Source organism: Leucoraja erinacea, chromosome 14 (assembly GCF_028641065.1).
Source record: "Leucoraja erinacea ecotype New England chromosome 14, Leri_hhj_1, whole genome shotgun sequence".
Lineage (NCBI taxonomy): Eukaryota > Metazoa > Chordata > Chondrichthyes > Rajiformes > Rajidae > Leucoraja > Leucoraja erinaceus.
Genome location: NC_073390.1, coordinates 1,927,178 through 1,946,490, shown reverse-complemented (window position 1 = coordinate 1,946,490; position 19,313 = coordinate 1,927,178). Strand labels below are relative to the sequence as shown.

Sequence of the window (19,313 nt, the reverse complement as noted above, 5' to 3'; positions counted from 1 at the left end):
CCTCAGTGTGTAGAAGGGTCTCGACATTTTGTGTCTATCTTCGGTTTAATCCAGCATCTGCAGTTCGTCCCTACACAGGTTGGTTGATACATGTCTCCGTTTGAACAAGACCCTGCCACGCCAGGAGTGGTCTTGAAGTGTAAACACGGTCTTGTGATTAAACTACTTGTTGAGCGGGCTGGATGATTAACTGCTCCAATACATAGGGTGGCCTCGCAGTTAAATGCACAGCCCCCCCAAGGGGGAGGGGGGTTCACTTACATCCTGCCCTCACAGAGTCGAATTGATTTTTCGAGCCGATTCATTATTTGTCACTTCTACCTGGCTTGTTAGATTATTCCAAAGATTAATTACCCCTTCTGAGTACATTTGATTACCGGCATCATTGGTCCAAATATGCGTTTTACTCGCGTTACTTTATAACCATATAACCATATAACAATTACAGCACGGAAACAGGCCATCTCGGCCCTACAAGTCCATGCCGAACAAATTTTTTTCCCCTTAGTCCCACCTGCCTGCACTCGTACCATAACCCTCCATTCCCTTCTCATCCATATGCCTATCCAATTTATTTTTAAATGATACCAATGAACCTGCCTCCACCACTTCCACTGGGAGCTCATTCCACACCGCCACCACTCTCTGCGTAAAGAAGTTCCCCCTCATATTACCCCTAAACTTCTGTCCCTTAATTCTGAAGTCATGTCCTCTTGTTTGAATCTTCCCTATTCTCAAAGGGAAAAGCTTGTCCACATCAACTCTGTCTATCCCTCTCATCATTTTAAAAACCTCTATCAGGTCCCCCCTTAATCTTCTGCGCTCCAAAGAATAAAGCCCTAACTTGTTCAACCTTTCTCTGTAACTTAGTTGCTGAAACCCAGGCAACATTCTAGTAAATCTCCTCTGTACTCTCTCTATGACTTAGGTTTGCATTTACGGTGTAATTTGAGAGAACTGGTTGGCCGTTCTATCTAAATATGGACAAATAGATATCAACATCAGAGAAAACAGTTGATAATTAATATCAAATTCAGACTCGTTTATCCTAACTATATCAGTCATAATATTTAGACTGTAATCCAATATATTCAATTGAACATAGAATACCGTTCTCACTATAGAGTCCCACGGGTGGTGGAGTTTAGTGATTGCTTCTAACAAGAATGTGTAAGAAGGAACTGCAGATGCTGGTTTACACCGAAGACAGACACGAAGTGCTGGAGTAACTCAGCGGGTCAGGCGTCATCTCTGGAGGAAAGGATTAGGTGACGTTTCGGGTCGAGACCCTTCTTCAGACTGAGAGTCAGGGGAGAGGGAACCTAGAGGTATGAAAAGGTACAGAACAAATCAGAGCCGGCACCGATGGCCAAGGAGCCCACAATGGTCCATTGTTGGCTGTGGAAGTGATACGAACAGTGAAACTAGTGGAATTTCTAGGATGGGGAGGGGTGGACAGAGAGGGGACTTGAAATTAGAGAATATTCTGATGAAGTCTGAAGAAGGGTTTCGGCCCAAAACGTTGCCTATTTCCTTCGCTCCATAGATGCTGCTGCACCCGCTGAGTTTCTCCAACATTTTTGTCTACCTGAGAGAATATTCACACCGCTGTGTTGTAAAACCTAGTCGTCCTGTTGGTTTCACTGTTCGTAAGCTTCCATTATCACCTCTTCCACAACCAACAATTGACCATTGTGGGCTCCTTGGCCATCGGTGCCAGCTCTGATTTTTTCTGGACCTTTCCACACGTCTAGTTTCCCTCTCCCCTGACTCGCAGTCTGAAGAACGGTCTCGGCCCGAAACGTCACCCATTCCTTCTCTCCAGAGATGCTGCCCATGTGTGTGACTGTGTGTGACTGTGTGTGTGTGTGTGTGTGAGGGGGGGGGGGGGGTGTGTGTGTGTGTGTGTGTGTGTGTGTGTGTGTGTGTGTGGGGGGGTGGGGGTGGGGGGCAGCTTGCAATTAGACGTTACTTTAAGCACCAGCTCCAGCACATACAGGCTGCTTGCTGCGTCCGTCCCCTCGCTGCCTGCGTGGGAGTTGCAAGCGGAATTGCGAATCGATACGTTTCCCTGGCAACGTGCTTAGCCGTGTCCCAGCGTTGTGCTAATCTCCGCTGAATGTCAGCATGCTATTGTGTTTTGGAGAGAGCAAAGCCAGCAGGGTTGCAGCAGCGACAGACGTGTGCGCACACACAGAGCGGTGGGATGCCGTGATCTGGGCGCCAGCTGTGCCACACATACACACACAGCGCTCATTACTCCACCAGGTATTGGATGCACGCATCACTGCTCCTCCAGGTATCCAAAGCCATCGCGACCAAGACCATCGATGAAGTTGTATCAAATGGGTATTTCAAGAACTGGGATACAGAACGGGTTGGAATTGTGTGGGGAGGAACTGCAGGTGCTGGTTTAGACACTAAATGCTGGAGTATCTCAGCAGGGACAGGCAGCATCTCTGGAGAGAAGGAACGGGTGACGTTTCGGGTCTGAAAAAAGGATGAAAAAGAACGAGCTTCCAGTGAAGGTGGTGGAGGCAGGTTCGATTTTATAATTAAAAATAAATTGGATAGGTGTATGGACGGGAAAGGAATGGAGTGTTATGGTCTGAGTGCAGGTAGATGGGACTAGGTGAGAGGAAGATGGGCTGTTTCTGTGCTGTAAGTGTTATATGGTTATATGCGTTACCTATTCCTTCTCTCCGGAGATGCTGCCTGTCCCGAGCTTTTTGTGTCTATCTTTGGAACTAATTGTGGCGTGTGACGAGGAGAGTGGACGAATTGACCAGGACAACTACTTGTACATTGTGGCGTGGCCAAGCCGGTGAGCTGGATGTATTGAATGCTGCTTTTTCTTTCACAGTGGCGGTGGATACAACATTAAGCGTGGAGTGGAAGGAAGTGAAGTCGGCCGCCGCTCTCTTTCCGTTGGGGAATACAAGCACCTCGCTGGTGCATAGGCTGGCTCACCATACATCAGTAGACTGCCTGGAAACTACCGAGGTGCGACACCCTCCCCCCTTCCCCACCCTCACCTTTACATTGTACTTGTAGAACCCAAGTAGATCTTAAGGCACGATTGTTGATTGTAAACTGTTCTTTGTGCCGCGCCGACAAATATTGACAATTGGAATAAAACCAGGTCGATTCTTGGGTGAAATGACACAATGTGTTAGAGTAATCCCAGCGGGTCAGGTAGCATCTGTGGAGAACAGGGATAGATTGACAATTCTGGTAGGAACCTTGTGTTTACGAAGGAACTGCAGATGCTGGAAAATCGAAGGTAGACAAAAATGCTGGAGAAACTCAGCAGGTGCAGCAGCATCTATGGAGCGAACGAAATAGGCAACGTTTCAGGCTGAAACGTTGCCTATTTCCTTCGCTCCATCGATGCTGCTGCACCCGCTGAGTTTCTCCAGCATTTTTGTCTACCTTAATTTGTTCTATATCTCTCTACATCACCGTCTATATCGCTCGTTTTCCTTCCCCCCTGACTCTCAGTCTGAAGAAGTGTCTCGACCTGAAACCTGCGTAGTTACTCCAACATTTTGTGTCCATTTGTGTAAAACAGCATCTGCAGTTCTAGATTCTTGTATGCGTCTATATTATAAATCTTTCATTTAAATACGCCTTCTTGTTGATGTGCGATCTATTTAGAGGAACAGTCTGAGATTTGAGTAATTGTGTAGGAAGGAACTGCAGATGCTGGTTTACACCGAAGATAGCCACACAAAGCTGGAGTAACTCAGCGGGACAGGCAGCATCTCTGGAGAGAAGGAATGGGTGACTTTTTTGGTCGAGACACTTGGGTCTCAACATCAACAGCATTTTGTGTTTATCTAAGATTTGAGTAATATTGATTCACATATTTCAATTAAATTGAATGGGAGATTTAGTTTTATCTTACAAAATTCTGGTGCATTCAAACAGACATACATCAGGCAGTTAGAGGGAAACTGAAATAAAGAATGCATCATAGAGAATAGAGAATGGGTCAGACAGCATCTGTGAGGGGAAACGTTTCATCTTTCATTAGGACTGGAAATAAAAGAAATGAGACATATTTTAAGCTGCAAAGAAGGGGATGCGTGTTGAGATGGAAGGTCTGTGACGGGAAGAGAAGAAATATTGAGAGGGGGTAGTGAAGACTGTTTAGCTCAGCCAATCCACTTGGAGGAGAATTAATAGAACAAGATAAATAGGGGTGGCATGGTGGCGCAACGGTAGAGTTGCTGCCTTACAGCACCAGAGACCCTGGTTCGATCCTGTCTACGGGTGCTGTCTGTACAGAGTTTGCACCTGTATGGGTCTGTCACCTTATGGGGTTTCTCCGAGATCTTCGTTTTCCTCTCACACTCCAAAGACGTACTGATTTGTAGATTAATTGGCTTGGTATCAATGTTAATTGTCCCTTGTGTATGTAGGGTAGCGTGCGGGGATCACTGCTCAGTCCTGTTTCCACACTGTATCTCTAAACTAAACAAAACTGAACTAAACTAAAGATAGACACAAAAAGCTGGAGTTACTCAGCGGGACAGGCAGCAACTCCGGAGAGAATGAGTGGGTGAGGTTTCGGATCGAGTCCCTTATTCAGATTGGCTCAGGATAAGGGAAACAAGAGATATAGACAGTGATGTAGAGAGATAAAGAACAAAGAATGAAATATATGCGAAAAGGTAAGGATGATAAAGGAAACAGGCCATTGTTAGCTGTTTGTAGGGTGAAAACGAGAAGCTGGTGTGACTTGGGTGGGGAGGGATAGAGAGACAGGGAATGCCGGGGCTACCTGAAGTGAGAGAAATCAATATTCATACCGCTGGGCTGTAAGCTGCCAAGCGAAATATGAGATGCTATACCTCCAATTTGCGTTTAGTCTCACTCTGACAATGGAGGAGACTGAGGACAGAAAGATCAGTGTGAAAATGGGAAGGAGAATTAAAGTGTTTAGCAGCCAGTTGATCAGGTTGGTTCACACGGGCTGAGCGAAGGTGTTCAGCGAAACGATCGCCCAGTCTGTGTTTGATCTCACCGATGTATAAGAGTTTGCATCTTGAACAACGCATACAGCAGATGAAGTTGGAGGAGGTGCAAGTGAACCTCTGCCTAACCTGAAAGGACTGTCGGGGTCTCTGGACAGAGTCGAGGGAGGAGGTATAGGGACAGAAGGTACATCTTCTGCAGTTGCAGGTGAAAGTACCTGTGGAGGGGGCGGTGTGGGTGGGAAGGGATGAGTTAACCAGGGAGTTGCGGAGGGAACGGTATCTGTGGAAAGCGGAAAAGGGTGGAGATGGGAAGATGTGGCTCGTGGTGGGATCCCGTTGAAGGTGGCGGAAATTTTGGAAGATTGTGTGTTGTGACTGGAAATGTATTATGTAAAGTTGACGGAGAACAGAGAAGCAGGGAAGTGCTGGAAGTGTGAGATACAAACACTGCAGTTGCTGGGTATCTGCTACCAAGGATAAGACTAATAATCAGCAGGTGAAGCAGGATCTGTAGAGATCAGAAATGAGTTAACCCTGTAGATCAGTGGCGTTTCATCACCCACAGTGATGCCACTGATAGAGCTGCTGACTCACAGTTTCAGAGACCCAGGTTCGACGGTAGACACAAAATGCTGGAGTAACTCAGCGTGACAGGCAGCATCTCTGGAGAGAAGGAATAGGAGACCCTTCTTCAGACCTGGGATCGATCCTGGACTTGGGTGCTGTCCATTTGGAGTTTGCACATTCTCCCTGTGACCATGTGTGTTTCCTTTGGGTGGTCCGGCTGTCCCCGAGCATTTACAAAATGTGCAGGTTTGTAGGCTAATTGCTGTCTGTATGTGTAAGGAGTGGAGGAGAATGTGGGATACCATAGAACCAGTGTGAATGGATGACCGATGGTTAATGTTGACTCAATGGGCTGAAGGGTCTGTTTCCATGCTGTTATCTTTAAACTAAACTACACTGACCAGTTGTGATACAAGTGTGAAAAGTGATTCTCTGAAATTGTCATCAGTGTCCTGAGGAATGTAATGTCTTTAGTCAGAAGGTGTGTTGGACCTCGAGTTTGCAATGGGCTTGACAGAGGTGAAAGATGGACAAGTCAGCGTGGGTGAAGGAAGGAGACAGAGGTGAAAGATGGACAAGTCAGCGTGGGTGAAGGAAGGAGAGCAAGAATTTCTGCAACTTGGAAACCTGTTCATTCTTGAGGTCCACTGCAAAGTGGTGTGCAAATCAGCATTAGGTTTCTCCTTTGTGAAGCAAACCACATCCTGGACAACAAAAAGCAGTGCATTACATTGGAAGAAGTTGGACGTGTTTTCGACTCTGGATGGAGTGAAGGGAACAGTAAAGGGGTAGCTGCTCATTTCTATTGCAAGAGTGAAGCAGATAGTTTCAGAAGGAAGTGAAAGGAGGGGAACCAGGGCTTTGCAGTAGGAAGAGGGAAGGAGAAGATACGTCTGGTGATTGGGGGCACTGAAGCCAGCAGAGATTGCAGAAGATGCTGAGTTGAATACTGGTGGGATGGAAGCTAAGGAAAAGGGAATGAATCCATGCCCCCAGCAGTGAAATAAGAAGTGCAGAAAATAGAAAATAGAACAAATGCAAATTAAACTAGACACAAAAAAGCTGGAGTAACTCAGTGGGTCAGGCAGCAACTCTGGAAAAAAGGAATAGGTGATGTTTTGGGTTTAGACCTTTCTTTAGACAGGCAGTCTGAAGATGGGTCTTGATCTGAAATTTCACCATCTCCTTTCCTCCAGAGACTCCAAAGGTGAAGGGAAAAAAATGTAATAAAAATCTTCAGGGTAACATTTTCACACAAAGAGTGGTGGGTGTATGGAACAAGCTGCCAGAGGAGGTAGTTGAGGCAGGGACTATCTCAATGTTTAAGAAACAGTTAGACAGGTACATGGATAGGATAGGTTTGGAGGGATAGGGGCCAAACGCAGGCAGGTGAGACGAGTGTAGCTGGGACATGTTGGCCAGTGTTGGACCAAAGGGCTTGTTTCCACACTGTATCGCTATGACTGACTCTATGCTGGCAGACCGAGCTACTCCAGCTTTTTGTGTCTGACTTTGGTGTAAACCAGCATCTGCAGTTTGTTCCTACACAAATGTAGTTGAAAGTTTTGTGAACCATGGTGAAGGGGAAAGCACGGTTAAGGGAAAAGAAGACCTCTCAGAAGGGCTGGTATGGAAGATATCAACAGAACAAAGATGAGATAGTTAGAGAAACTGGAAGAACAGTTCTTCAGTTCCCAGTTCAACTCGGCTCAGTCTGAAGAAGAATCTCGACCCAAAACGTCACCAATGCCTTCTCTCCAGAGATGCTGCCTGTCACGCTGAGTTACACCGGCATTTTATGTCTATCTTTGGTGTACATAGAAACATAGAAACATAGAAACTAGGTGCAGGAGGAGGCCATTCGGCCCTTCGAGCCAGCATCGCCATTCATTGTGATCATGGCTGATTGTCCCCAATCAATAACCCGTGCCTGCCTTCTCCCCATATCCCTTGACTCCACTAGCCCCTAGAGCTCTATCTAACTCTCTCTTAAATCCATCCAGTGACTTGGCCTCCACTGCCCTCTGTGGCAGGGAATTCCACAAATTCACAACTCTCTGGGTGAAAATTCTTTCTCTCAAAATGACCTCCCCTTTATTCTAAGACTGTGGCCCCTGGTTCTGGACTCGCCCAACATTGGGAACATTTTTCCTGCATCTAGCTTGTCCAGTCCTTTTATAATTTTATATGTTTCTATAAGATACCCCCTTCATCCTTCTAAAGCAGCATCTGCAGTTCCTTCATACACATCTTCGTTTCTATGGTGACACAATTGACTGAAGCTGCTGAGGTCAAAGCTGCTGGAGGAGTTCGGGTCGGGCAGCATCTGTGGAGACAAAGGGGGATCAATGTTTCTGCTCGAGACCGTGCATCAGGACTGAGAGTGTGTAGGGGAGACAGTCAATATACAGAGTTGAAGGGGAGAGGTGAGGCAGGACCAGGCAAGTGACAGAAGGATCCAGGTGAGGAAGGGTTAGTTGATGTGCAGATGGAGCCATGTGGCAGAGAGAGTGGTGTAGATAATGACAGATGCAGGGTGGTGATTAGTGGAGGCAGACGGTGGAGAATCTTATAAGAAAGGAAGGTTGGTTGGGTAGATATTGTTGGTGATTGGCAGATGGAACCAGGTGAGGGAGGGGAGAGAAACAGGGACCCGAGGGTGAACGGATAGAAAGAAGGGGGTTGGCGAGAGGACTTGGGTGGACCAGGAGCAGAGAGAAAGGAGCTGGTTACCTCGTTAGAGAATTCTATGATCAAGCGATTGGGTTGGAGATTAGCCAGGTGTAATATAATGTGCTTTGGTTTAGTTTAGTTTAGAGATTCAGCATTGAAACAGGCCATTTGGCCCAGCGAGTCCACACTGACTAGCAATTACCCATGCAATAATTACCCAGGGACAATTTACAGAAGCCAATTAACCTACAAACCTGCACGTTTTTAGAATCTGGGAGGAAACCAGAGCACCAGGAGAAAACTCACGTGGTCACAGAGATAACGTCCGACCTCCATACAGACAGCACCCCTAGTCAGGATTGAACCCGGGTCTCTGACGCTCTAAGGCAGCAACTCTACCGCTGTGTCACATTAAACGTGGTGTTCCTCTAGATTACGCTTGGCCTCACCCTTGCAGTAGAGGAGGCCACGGGCACATAGGTTGGCGTGGGGATGGAGAGGGGAATTGAAATGGCTGGCAACCGGGGAGCAATGACCACCAACCCAAACCTGCAACCCTAGTCATCTCCAGCTTTTGAATGGAAATACATCCCTAGCATTTGACAAGCCCACTCTAAAAGAAGAGGCTGATCATAAATCTGGTGACATATGCTTTCTGGCCGATGCATCCTTCTGCCCAATGGGAGAGGAGAGAAGAGAAAGTGACTGGCAGTAAGAAGTTGTTGATAATGTTGACTGCTTTCCCAAGGCATTGTGAAGTAAGTATACATGGAGTTGACTGGGGAGGGAGGTGGGGAGACTGGTTTGTGTGATGGAGTGGGCTGAGTCCATGATTCTCTACAGCTTCTTCTGGTCTTAGACAGAGCACTTGCCATTGATGATATGTATACCTAGGAACCTGATTATCTCAAGATTCAATTTATTTGTCATTTGGACCCCTTGAGGTCCAAACGAAATGACGTTTCTGCAGCCATACATTACAAAGAAATAGACCCAAGACACAACATAATTTACATAAACATCCATCACATCGCTGTGATGGAAGGCCAAAAAAACTTATCTCTCCACTGCACTCTCCCCCCCCGATGTCAGAGTCAAAGTCAAAGCCCCCGGCTGGCGATGGCGATTGTCCCGCGGCCATTAAAGCCACGCTGGGTGGTGCAAGGTCGCACACCGGGTCTCGATGTTGGAGCCCCCGGCGTGCGCTCGCAGAGTCCCGCGGCCATTCCAAGCCGCGCGGGGAGGTGCAAATTTTGTTCAGACCGAAAGGTCTGAATGACAATAAACTAATCTAATCTAATCTAATCTAATGTGAGGCCCCGCTCCAGGAGCTCTTCGACCCCACAACTCGGGCGGGAGAAGTCGCCGTTGCGGGAGCCCTGAAAAGCGGTCTCCCTCCAGGGACCCGCGGGCTCCCGGTGCCGCCGTCCGCCAGACCCGCAGTAGCAGCCTCCGAATCTCCGGAGGTCGGGCCGCAGCAGCGCTCCACCACCGCTCGGCCAGCTCCGCGACGGTGAGGTGAGTCGTCGGCACCAGAGCCCCCGGTCTTCCTGTTGGAGGCCGCTCCTCGTTGCAGCCCCAACTACAACGGAGACCCGACAAAGAAAAGGTCGGGTCTCCCGTGCAGGGAGAGATTAAAAGTTACCCCCTCCCTCCCACCCCACCCACCCCCCCCCACACACACACCCCAACAAAAAATAACAAAAACTACATAAAAACATAGACAAAAAATAATAAAAACGCAGACGGGCTGCAGAGGCCGCTGCTGACGAGAGTCGCGCCGCCTACCACTTCCACTTCAGCACGTTTGATGCAGACTAGAGTGTGTACTTCATCCTGTTCCCGGAAGTCAAAAACCAGCCCCTTCACTTTGCTAACACTGAGGGACACCTTGGGCGGTCTAAAGAACAACCCAGGTCTCTGTTTAGTTGACATTGTTCGCACATTGGACAATTTCTCATTTTAACTCCACATACTTCCTCCCCGTCAAAGTTGTAGCCACGGGGAATTGCGTGGTCTAAACGATGTCAGTTCCTTTATGGAGATCTATTTCAGTCCTATTCTGCCCCCTTCTCTCACCTAATTATCTGGTACATTTATGACTGTATTGGTAACATTCCCCTTATCGTATCAAACTTGTAAGTTTCTTATATTTTGCTGCTCTCACTTTCACATGATGAATCAGTATTTCTCCCTTCATTTGTTGCCTTCTGTCCTTCTCAAGGAGATCACACACACGCCTGCACTATCTTGATATTTCCTCCTAACCTGTAGCAGTGCAAGGACACTTTCCATTCTTCAACTTCTTTCACACCGGAGACATCTTTAAGAAGCCTCCTCTTCTCCTCCCACACCCTCCGCCCAGTTCACTGAATTTTCAATCAGTTCTTCCCAATTTCCATCAGTTTTCATTCTGTCTTCTTTCTATCAGCCCGCCATGTCCCCACTTCAATCCACCAAGCATATTGCATGGACTATATTCCACATTTTCCACCACTTTTTAATGAGTTGCCGCCTTGAGATGTATGTTTTCCTCTACTAGCATTCTGAAGGAGCCATTCATTGTGTAACTCCCTGGTACCCTGTAAATAATATAATAAACAAGGGAAAAACATTCAGTGTGTGTATACACATACACACACACACACACACACACACACACACACACACACACACACACACACACACACACACACACACACACACACACACACACACACACATATATATATACACACACACACACACACGCGCACGCACACACACACACACACACACACACACGCATGCGCTCACACACACACACACACATATGCACACACACACATATACACACAAAACAAACAATAATAGTGCAAAAACACAATTCCCCAAGTCTATGTAGTTCAGAGCTTATTTGAGGTTGTAGTGTTTAATAGCCTGATGGCTGTAGGGAAGTAGCTGTTCCTGAACCTGGACATTGCAGTTTTCAGGCTCCTGCACCTTCTTCCCGCTGGCAGGGGTGAAATGAGCATGCTGGCTGATTGTTTGAGGCAGTGACTCCGGTAAATCCCTTCGATGGTGAGTGGAGTGGGACATCTTATTTAAACAAACTTTGTTTAGTTTGAGCTTCCAGCTTCCTGTGACTTTAATTGGCCATCTCATTCCCAGTCTAACCTTTCTATAGTAGACCGCCGAGTGTCAGCTTGAGAAACAGTGTTTCATCCTCCAGCTATGTGGAGTGATAGTGTGGAAACAAGCCCTTTGGCCCAACCTGCCCATCATGTCCCATCTACACTTGTCCCACCTGCCCACGTTTGGCCCATATCCCTCTAAACCTGTCCTATCCACGTACCTGTCTAACTGTTTCTTAAACATTGGCAGAGAGCCATTGTTGCTGGTATCAGTTCTCACCACTGAAAGGTTTTGTATCTGTGTCCTAGCATTTTCTTCCAACTCTCTGTTCTCATATATCTTATACTTACATCTTCAACAAACAGATGGGCTGTGATTACCAAGCTTTTGCCTCTCATTCAGGCAGAATCGAGCCACAGATGGTGCCTGACCTGTTCGGTATTTACAGCGTCTTCTGTCCTCTATATAAGCGTAATGGATTGGCCCAAATTAAATGAATCAAACCTTTGCCTGTGGGAAAAATGTGCATGCTATTTCAAAAGTAATAAGATATGCTGCACAAGAACACTTTTGATGTAATTGATGTAATTATTTATTGACATTAATGTTGAATAAATTGAGATTAGATTTATGCATTCAACTGTACATGATAGTGATAGAAGTGTATATAATATCTGAGAGGCATAGATAAGGTAGATAGTCAGAACCATTTCTCCAGGATGTGGCGGCTCCTGGTGGTTAGCCACTTGTGGTGTGAACCCTCGGCTCTGAGGGTTGGGTCATGTGACTTGGTTTGGCAGGATGAGTGGATCACGGGTCTCCCCTGCGGTATATATACTGCTGGTAACACCCTTGCCCCTTGTTGTGGTTCTGAGAGTTGTTCTGTGTTAATCTATTCAAGATCACTTGTTTGACAACACATGTCTCACTATAAAATACTAGAGGGCACAGCTTTAAGGTAAGAGGGGAAAGTTTAAAGCAGACATACGTGGCATGTTTCCTTACACAGAGGGTGGCGAGTGCCTGAGTGTGCTTCCAGGGTTAGAGGCAGATATGATAGCGGCATTTAAGAGGTTTTGGACATTTAAGAGATGGTCTTGGCATCATGTTCGACATGGACATTGTAGGCCGAAGGAACTATTCTTGTACTTTACTGTTCAATATTCTGTTAGAACTGTTATAACAGGTTTGCTGCAGCTAATGGCTGTAGAGCTCTTTTACTGTTTAGTTCAAAGTGAAATTCTGCAATTCTTTTATTCCAAATGTATTGGTTGAATTTTGTAATTGTTTTGAGAGTAAGAGTTTTGATAGAATTTGAAAAATGTGTTAACACAATAAATGTTGGTTCTATCAAATCAACAATGGAAAACCAAGAGGTGGCAGATTAATATAACAGGAATTTTACATATTGAGTATACGTATCCTGAAAATGGCTGTAAATTAGTAATTGGTCATAAGGTCATAAGTGATAGGAACATGATGACAAGAATTAGGTCATTCGGCCCATCAAGTCCTCTCCTCATTCAATCATAGCTGTCTATGTCTCCCCCCTAACCCCATTCTCCTGCCTTCTCCCCATAACCCCTAACACTCATACTAATGAATCTCTGGAACTCTCTGCCACAGAAGGTAGTTGAGGGCAGTTCATTGGCTATATTTAAGAGGGAGTTAGATGTGGCCCTTGTGGCTAAAGGGATCAGGGGGTATGGAGAGAAGGCAGGTACAGGATACAGAGTTGGATGATCAGCCATGATCATATTGAATGGCGGTGCAGGCTCGAAGGGCCGAATGGCCTATTCCTGCACCTATTTTCTATGTTTCTATGTAATCAAGAATCTATCCATCTCTGCCTTAAAAAGATCCATTGTCTTGGCCTCCACAGCCTTCTGTGGCAAAGAATTCCACAGGTTCACCACCCTCTGACTAAAGAAATCTCTCCTCATCTCCTTTAGTCTAGTCTTAGTCTCTCCCACTAGTGGAAACATCCTCCCCACATCCACTTTATCCAAGCCTCTCACTATGCGGTACCTTTCAATGAGGTCCCCCCCTCATTCTTCTAATCTCCAGTGGATACAAAGCCAGTGCCGTCAAACGCTCACCATATGTTTGGAAGGAGAGAGAGGCAGCAATCAGAAACATTACTTTAATTAGGGAAGTGCTGCTCAAAAAACTCATACAGCTGATTGTGCATGCCCCCAGGCCCTAATTGACTTCATTCTGGACCTTAAAGGAAATACATAGTGAGATGTGTGGGAAGGAATTGTAGATGCTGGTTTAAAACGAAGATAGACACAAGTGAGAAATTGGTCGTTGGTGTAAATGTTCCAAAGGTCCCTGCATTTTGGAAAGGCTCCATTAAATTGTAAAGTGGCAAACTCATTCCTTTATCCAAATATCAAGGGAGAAGGCAGGAAACAAAAAAAGACCAGTTAGCTGAACATCTCCCAAAGCTGTTCGATATAAAACAAGCCACTTAAGAAAATTCAGGCGATGACAGCATGGCATTGTGAAAGAGGAATCATAGCTCACTAATTTAGTGGAATTCTCGACTTCTTGATGTGGTAAGTGCTGCGAATAAAAGAAAACCAGTTGATGTATTAGGATTTGCATAAATAATTGGAGAAAGTGCCGTGTCAAAAGTTATTACGGAAAATAAATATAGCTGGCTAATAGGAAGTGGCGAATAGGCAGAAATGAGTCTTTCTCTGGTTGGCAAAATGTAATGAGTGGTGAGATCAGAGCTGAGAGTCAACCTTTTAAAATTTATATTCATAACTTGGATGATAAATGCGTTGAAGGCACAAAAATAGGCAGGCAAGTAAGCTGTGAAGGAGACATAAGGAGTGTACAAAGGGAATATAGTCAGTCAAGTGAGAGGGGAAAGATCTGGCAAATTAAGTATGTTGTGCAAAAGTCTAAATTGTCTGTTTTGGCAGAAAAGCTGTCAAATTATTATATTTTCTAAATAGTGAGAGATTGTAGAGCTGTGATGTGGAGAGGGAACAGAGTGGACTAGTACATGATTTGAAGAAGGCTTGTAATCAGCTTGAACAATTTATTAGGAAAGCTAACAGAATGTTTATTGTTTCAGACATTGGGGAGGGCCATATCTGGAGTACTTTGCACAGTGCTGGTCTCTTGATTGAGGGAAGGATGTTAATGCATTGGAAGCTGTTCAGAGAATGTTTGGAAAGGAACTGCAGATAGACAATAGACCATAGACAATAGGTGCAGGAGTAGGCCATTCGGCCCTTCGAGGCAGCACCGCCTTTCAATGTGATCATGGCTGATCATCCCCAATCAGTAACCCGTTCCTGCCTTCTCCCCATATCCCCTGACTCTGCTATCTTTAAGAGCCCTATCCAAGGCTGCCAACATTGGGTGAGAGTTGAGAGTGAGAAATTGCGAGGGAGCGTAGCAACCGAGGGGGAGAAGGTGGGAGCTTTTGCCTTTTTCAGCTTGAAATTGTGTAATCTGGTGCATACTGTAGTGAGACTTTTAACTTACACTTGAATGCATAATTTATGCTTCAAATTGGATTAGGTGTGAATAACGTTAGGCTAAATTACATTCCTAATTACATTCCACAGTAGAGCCAGGCTTTGATCAACAGGTGCAGGACATGAATGACTTTAGTATATTCATATATGGAAATTAGATTATAATTCATGCAGTTATGCATATATATAGAGAAACAAAAACATAGAAACAAGGCAAGAGGAGTTAGACTTCCATCACAGTTCTGCACAAATAAATCATTCAACCTTACCCTTTGACTATAGAAACAAGACGAGAATAGTGCCACATATTCAACCGTATATGGTTCAATGAAATTAAGATATATATGTAAAACATATGTATGGAAACTCATTTCCCTCTCTCCCCCCCCCCCCCCCCTCCCTGAGAATGTGGGCCGGCCCAGATGCTCTGTGTCCAGCTGGGGTCCGGGGGAGGTGAGGGTCAGTGACCCGGGGGTCGGGCATTGGAGCGGAGCTATAGCCCGAGATTCATCCCCACAGCTCCAGAGGCAGCACCGATGCCCCCACTCACCCAGTCCGCTCCTGGCTCCGGGCTGGGGTTAAAACTCCATGGGGTGTGGACAGAGCGGTCGATGGACACAGAGCCGCCGGAGGTGAGGGTGGGAGGTGTGAACGGTGCCTGTGGCCACCTCCCTGTCTCACCTATCACACCATCTGCACGAGAATGTGAATGCGGATGAGGCAGCATCTATAGAGCGGTAGAGAAAAATGCTGGCGAAATGCTTGAGTTTGAAGAAGGGTCAAACTCAGACATAGATTCTGCCTCACTCGCTGAGTTTCTCCAGCATTTTTGTCTACTCTCTCAGGTCAGATGATCAGCTGCTCCTGATTGAGCCAAAGACTAAGCGGAAGCTCAGAGGGGACCGTGCCTTTGCTGTGTCGGCTCCGAGATTGTGGAATGAATTGCCTCTGCACGTTAAACAGGCCCCTTCTCTAGCTGTTTTTAAATCACTCCTGAAGACATATCTATTCTCCATGGCCTTTGTAGACCAGTGAGGTGTCGAATTGTTTATTAACTTTATTTGCTTGGTTTTGCTGCGTTGTTTGTACTTGTGTTTTATGTTTTTTATTTTATTGTTTGGATTTTTGTATGTAATTTATGCGCCTCGTGTTAGTTGTATGTTCTGTTGTTCTGCCTGTTTTATGATGTCTTGCTTGTTTTCTTTTTTCTGTACAGCACTTTGGTCAGCTTTGGTTGTTTTTAAGGTGCTTAACAAATAAAGTTATTATTATTATTATTACATTGCTATTTTAAATAGTGTGCAATGGGCTTAAGCCAATTAAATAGCCCGTTCTTTACGGTGAACCTGCCGACAGAAAACTATTCTCATGAGTGAGTGTGGAGGAGAGTGATTATTTATTTATTTCTATACTTTAAAAAATATTTTTTTGAGTGAGAGAACTTCTGCCTATCTAGCTCTCTCTTGAAAGTATCCAAAGAACAACCCTCTGAGGCAGAGAATTTCCACAGACTCACCATTCTCTGTGTGAAATAGTTCCTCGTCTCTGTTCTAAATGGTTTACTCCTTATTCATAAACAGTGGTCCCTGGTTCTAGACTCCCCCAACATGTTTCCTACCTCTAGTGTATCCAAACGCTTAATAATCTCACATGACAGTCCTGCCATCCTGGGAAATAACCTTGTGAACCTACGCTGCACTCCCTCAATAGCAAGAATGTCCTTCCTCAAATTTGGAGACCAAAACTGCACATAATGAATGAATGAATGAATGATGAATCTCTTTATTGTCATTGAACATGGTACAACGAAATTTTAAAAGTCAATCCCACGGTGCGATTCACAAGAGCAATTTTAAATATATAAGAAAAGGTAAAAATATATACATATAAAAAAAAATTACAGATAAATAACAATAGCAGCTGAGGTAGAACCATTCAGTTGAATGTGAGTGTTATTTCTTATTTTGCATTGTTAAGTTCACGTATGGCTATGGGGTAGAAGCTGTCTCTGAGTCTGTTGGTGCGAGTTTTGAAAGACCTGTACCGTCTGCCAGAGGGCAGCAGGTGGAACAGGTTGTGTCCAGGGTGGGAAGGGTCCTTCAGGATGTTTGCTGCCCTGCCAAGGCAGCGAGAGCTGAAGATGTCCTTCAGGGAAGGCAGTGGGCAGCCAGTGATTTTTTGTGCGGTGTTGATGACCCTTTGAAGGGCTCTCCTGTCCGCTGCAGAGCAGCTGGCATACCATGTGGTTATACAGTACGCCAGCACACTCTCGATGGAGCAGCGGTAGAAGGACACCAGCAGCTTCTCCTCCAGGTTGTTTTTCCTGAGGATCCTCAGAAAGTAGAGTCGCTGCTGGGCCTTCTTGACTGCTGTGGTGGTGTTTGTAGTCCAGGAGAGATCCTCCGTAATTTGTGTGCCCAGGAATCTGAAGTCTGAGACCCTTTCCACACAGTCCCCATTGATGAATAGGGGTTTGGGGGCTGCACTGTTCTTACGGAAGTCTATGATCATTTCCTTTGTTTTTGTGGTGTTTAGGATGAGGTTGTTGTCTGAACACCACACTGCCAGTCTTTGGACTTCCTCCCTGTAGGCTGTCTCATCTCCTCCTGAGATACGTCCAACCACAGTCGTGTCGTCCGCAAACTTGACGATGGTGTTGGTGGAGTGGGCGGGGGCACAATCGTGGGTGTAGAGGGCGTAGAGGAGGGGGCTCAACACACAGCCCTGTGGGGAGCCGGTGCTGAGTGTGATGGGGGTGGAGAGGTGATGGCCCAGTCTGACGGTCTGGGGGCGGTTAGACAGAAAGTCCTTGATCCAGAGGCAGATGGGTTGGGAGAGTCCTAAATCCATGAGTTTGGTGACCAGTCTGCTGGGGACGATGGTATTGAAGGCAGAGCTAAAGTCAATGAAAAGCATCCTCACATAGCTCCCCTGGTGTTTGAGGTGGGTCAGTGCAGTGTGAAGAGCAGTGGCGATGGCATCCTCAGTGGACCTATTTGCTCTGTAGGCAAACTGGTGTGGATCGAAGGTGGGCGGGAGGCTGGCTTTGATGTGCTGCTGGACCAGCCTCTCGAAACACTTCATGATGACTGGTGTGAGAGCGACTGGTCGGTAGTCGTTAAGGCCGCTGATAACAGGCTTTTTTGGTAGCGGGATGATTGTGGCAGACTTCAGGCACGGTGGGATGATGGATTTGGACAGGGACAGGTTGAAGATTTTCGTGAAGACCTCGGAGAGCTGGTATTCAATACTCCAGGTGTGGTCTCACTAGGGCCCTGTACAACTGCAGAAAGACCTATTTACTCCTATACTCAACTCCTCCGGTTATGAAGGGCAACATGCCATTCGCTTTCTTCACTGCTTGCTGTACCTGCATGCTTACTTTCATTGACTGATGAACAAGGACACCTAGATCCCATTGTTCTTCCCCTTTTCCCAACTTGACACAATTTAGATAATAATCTGCCTTCCTGTTTTTGCTACCAAAGTGGATAAACTCACATTTATCCACATTAAACTGCATCTGCCACGCATCTGCCCACTCACCCAACCTGTCCAAGTCACCCTGCATTCTCATAGCATCCTCCTCACAGTTTACACAGGTACCCAGGTTTGCGTCATCTGCAAATTTGCTAATGTTATGTTGAATCCCTTCATCTATATCATTGATGTAAATTGTAAATAGCTGTGGTCCCAGCTCCGAGCCTTGTGGTACCCCACTAGTCACTGCCTGCCTTCTGATTTAAATGCAAACATAGACACAAATGCTGGAGTAACTCAACGGGTCAGACAGCATCTCTGGAGAAAAGGAATAGGTGACGTTTCGAGCTGAGACCGTTATTCAGACTGAGAGTCAGGGAAAAGGGAGATATATTAATGGTGATATGGAGAGATATAGAACAAATGAATAGACAATAGACAGTAGACAATAGGTGCAGGAGTAGGCCATTCGGCCCATTGAGCCAGCACCGCCAATCAATGTGATTGTGGCTGATCATCCCCAATCAGTACCCCGTTCCTGCCTTCTCCCCATATCCCCTGACTCCGCTATTTTTAAGAGCCCTATCTAGCTCTCTCTTGAAAGCATCCAGAGAACCTGCCTCCACCGCCCTCTGAGGCAGAGAATTCCACAGGCATGAAATGAAAGATAATCAAAAAAGTAACGATGATAAAGGAAACAGGCCATTGTTAGCTGTGGATGAGGTGAAAACGAGTTACAGACAACGAGACTCAACAAGATGTCTTTGAAGCTAATACAATGACTTGAGTGGGGGAGGGATGGAGAGTGAGGGTTACTTGAAGTTAGAGAACCAATATTCATATCCCTGGATCGTAGGCTGCCCAGGCGAAATATGAAGTGCTGTTCCTTCAATTTGCATTTGGCCTTGCAATGACAATGGAGGAGGCCCAGGACAGAGAGGTCAGTGTGGGAATGGGAAAGGGAGTTAAAGAGTTTGGCAACTGAGAGATCAGGTAG

The 19,313-nt window shown here is 46.0% G+C and overlaps 1 protein-coding gene across 3 annotated transcripts in view; it reads left to right on the top strand.

Moving 5' to 3' along the window:
- LOC129703185 (protein FAM131A-like) overlaps positions 1–19,313 on the top strand; it is an 87,423-nt gene that overhangs the window by 3,513 nt on the left and 64,597 nt on the right. Inside the window, exons 1-2 of one of the 3 annotated variants that reach the window (XM_055645360.1) lie at positions 2,100–2,299; positions 2,864–3,003. In XM_055645360.1, coding sequence (XP_055501335.1) covers positions 2,128–2,299; positions 2,864–3,003 — 312 coding nt within the window. In that variant the 5' untranslated portion in view covers positions 2,100–2,127. Of the gene's footprint in view, positions 1–2,099; positions 2,300–2,863; positions 3,004–19,313 lie in introns of those variants that run through there. The other 2 variants (XM_055645362.1, XM_055645361.1) reach the window with 2 other exon arrangements.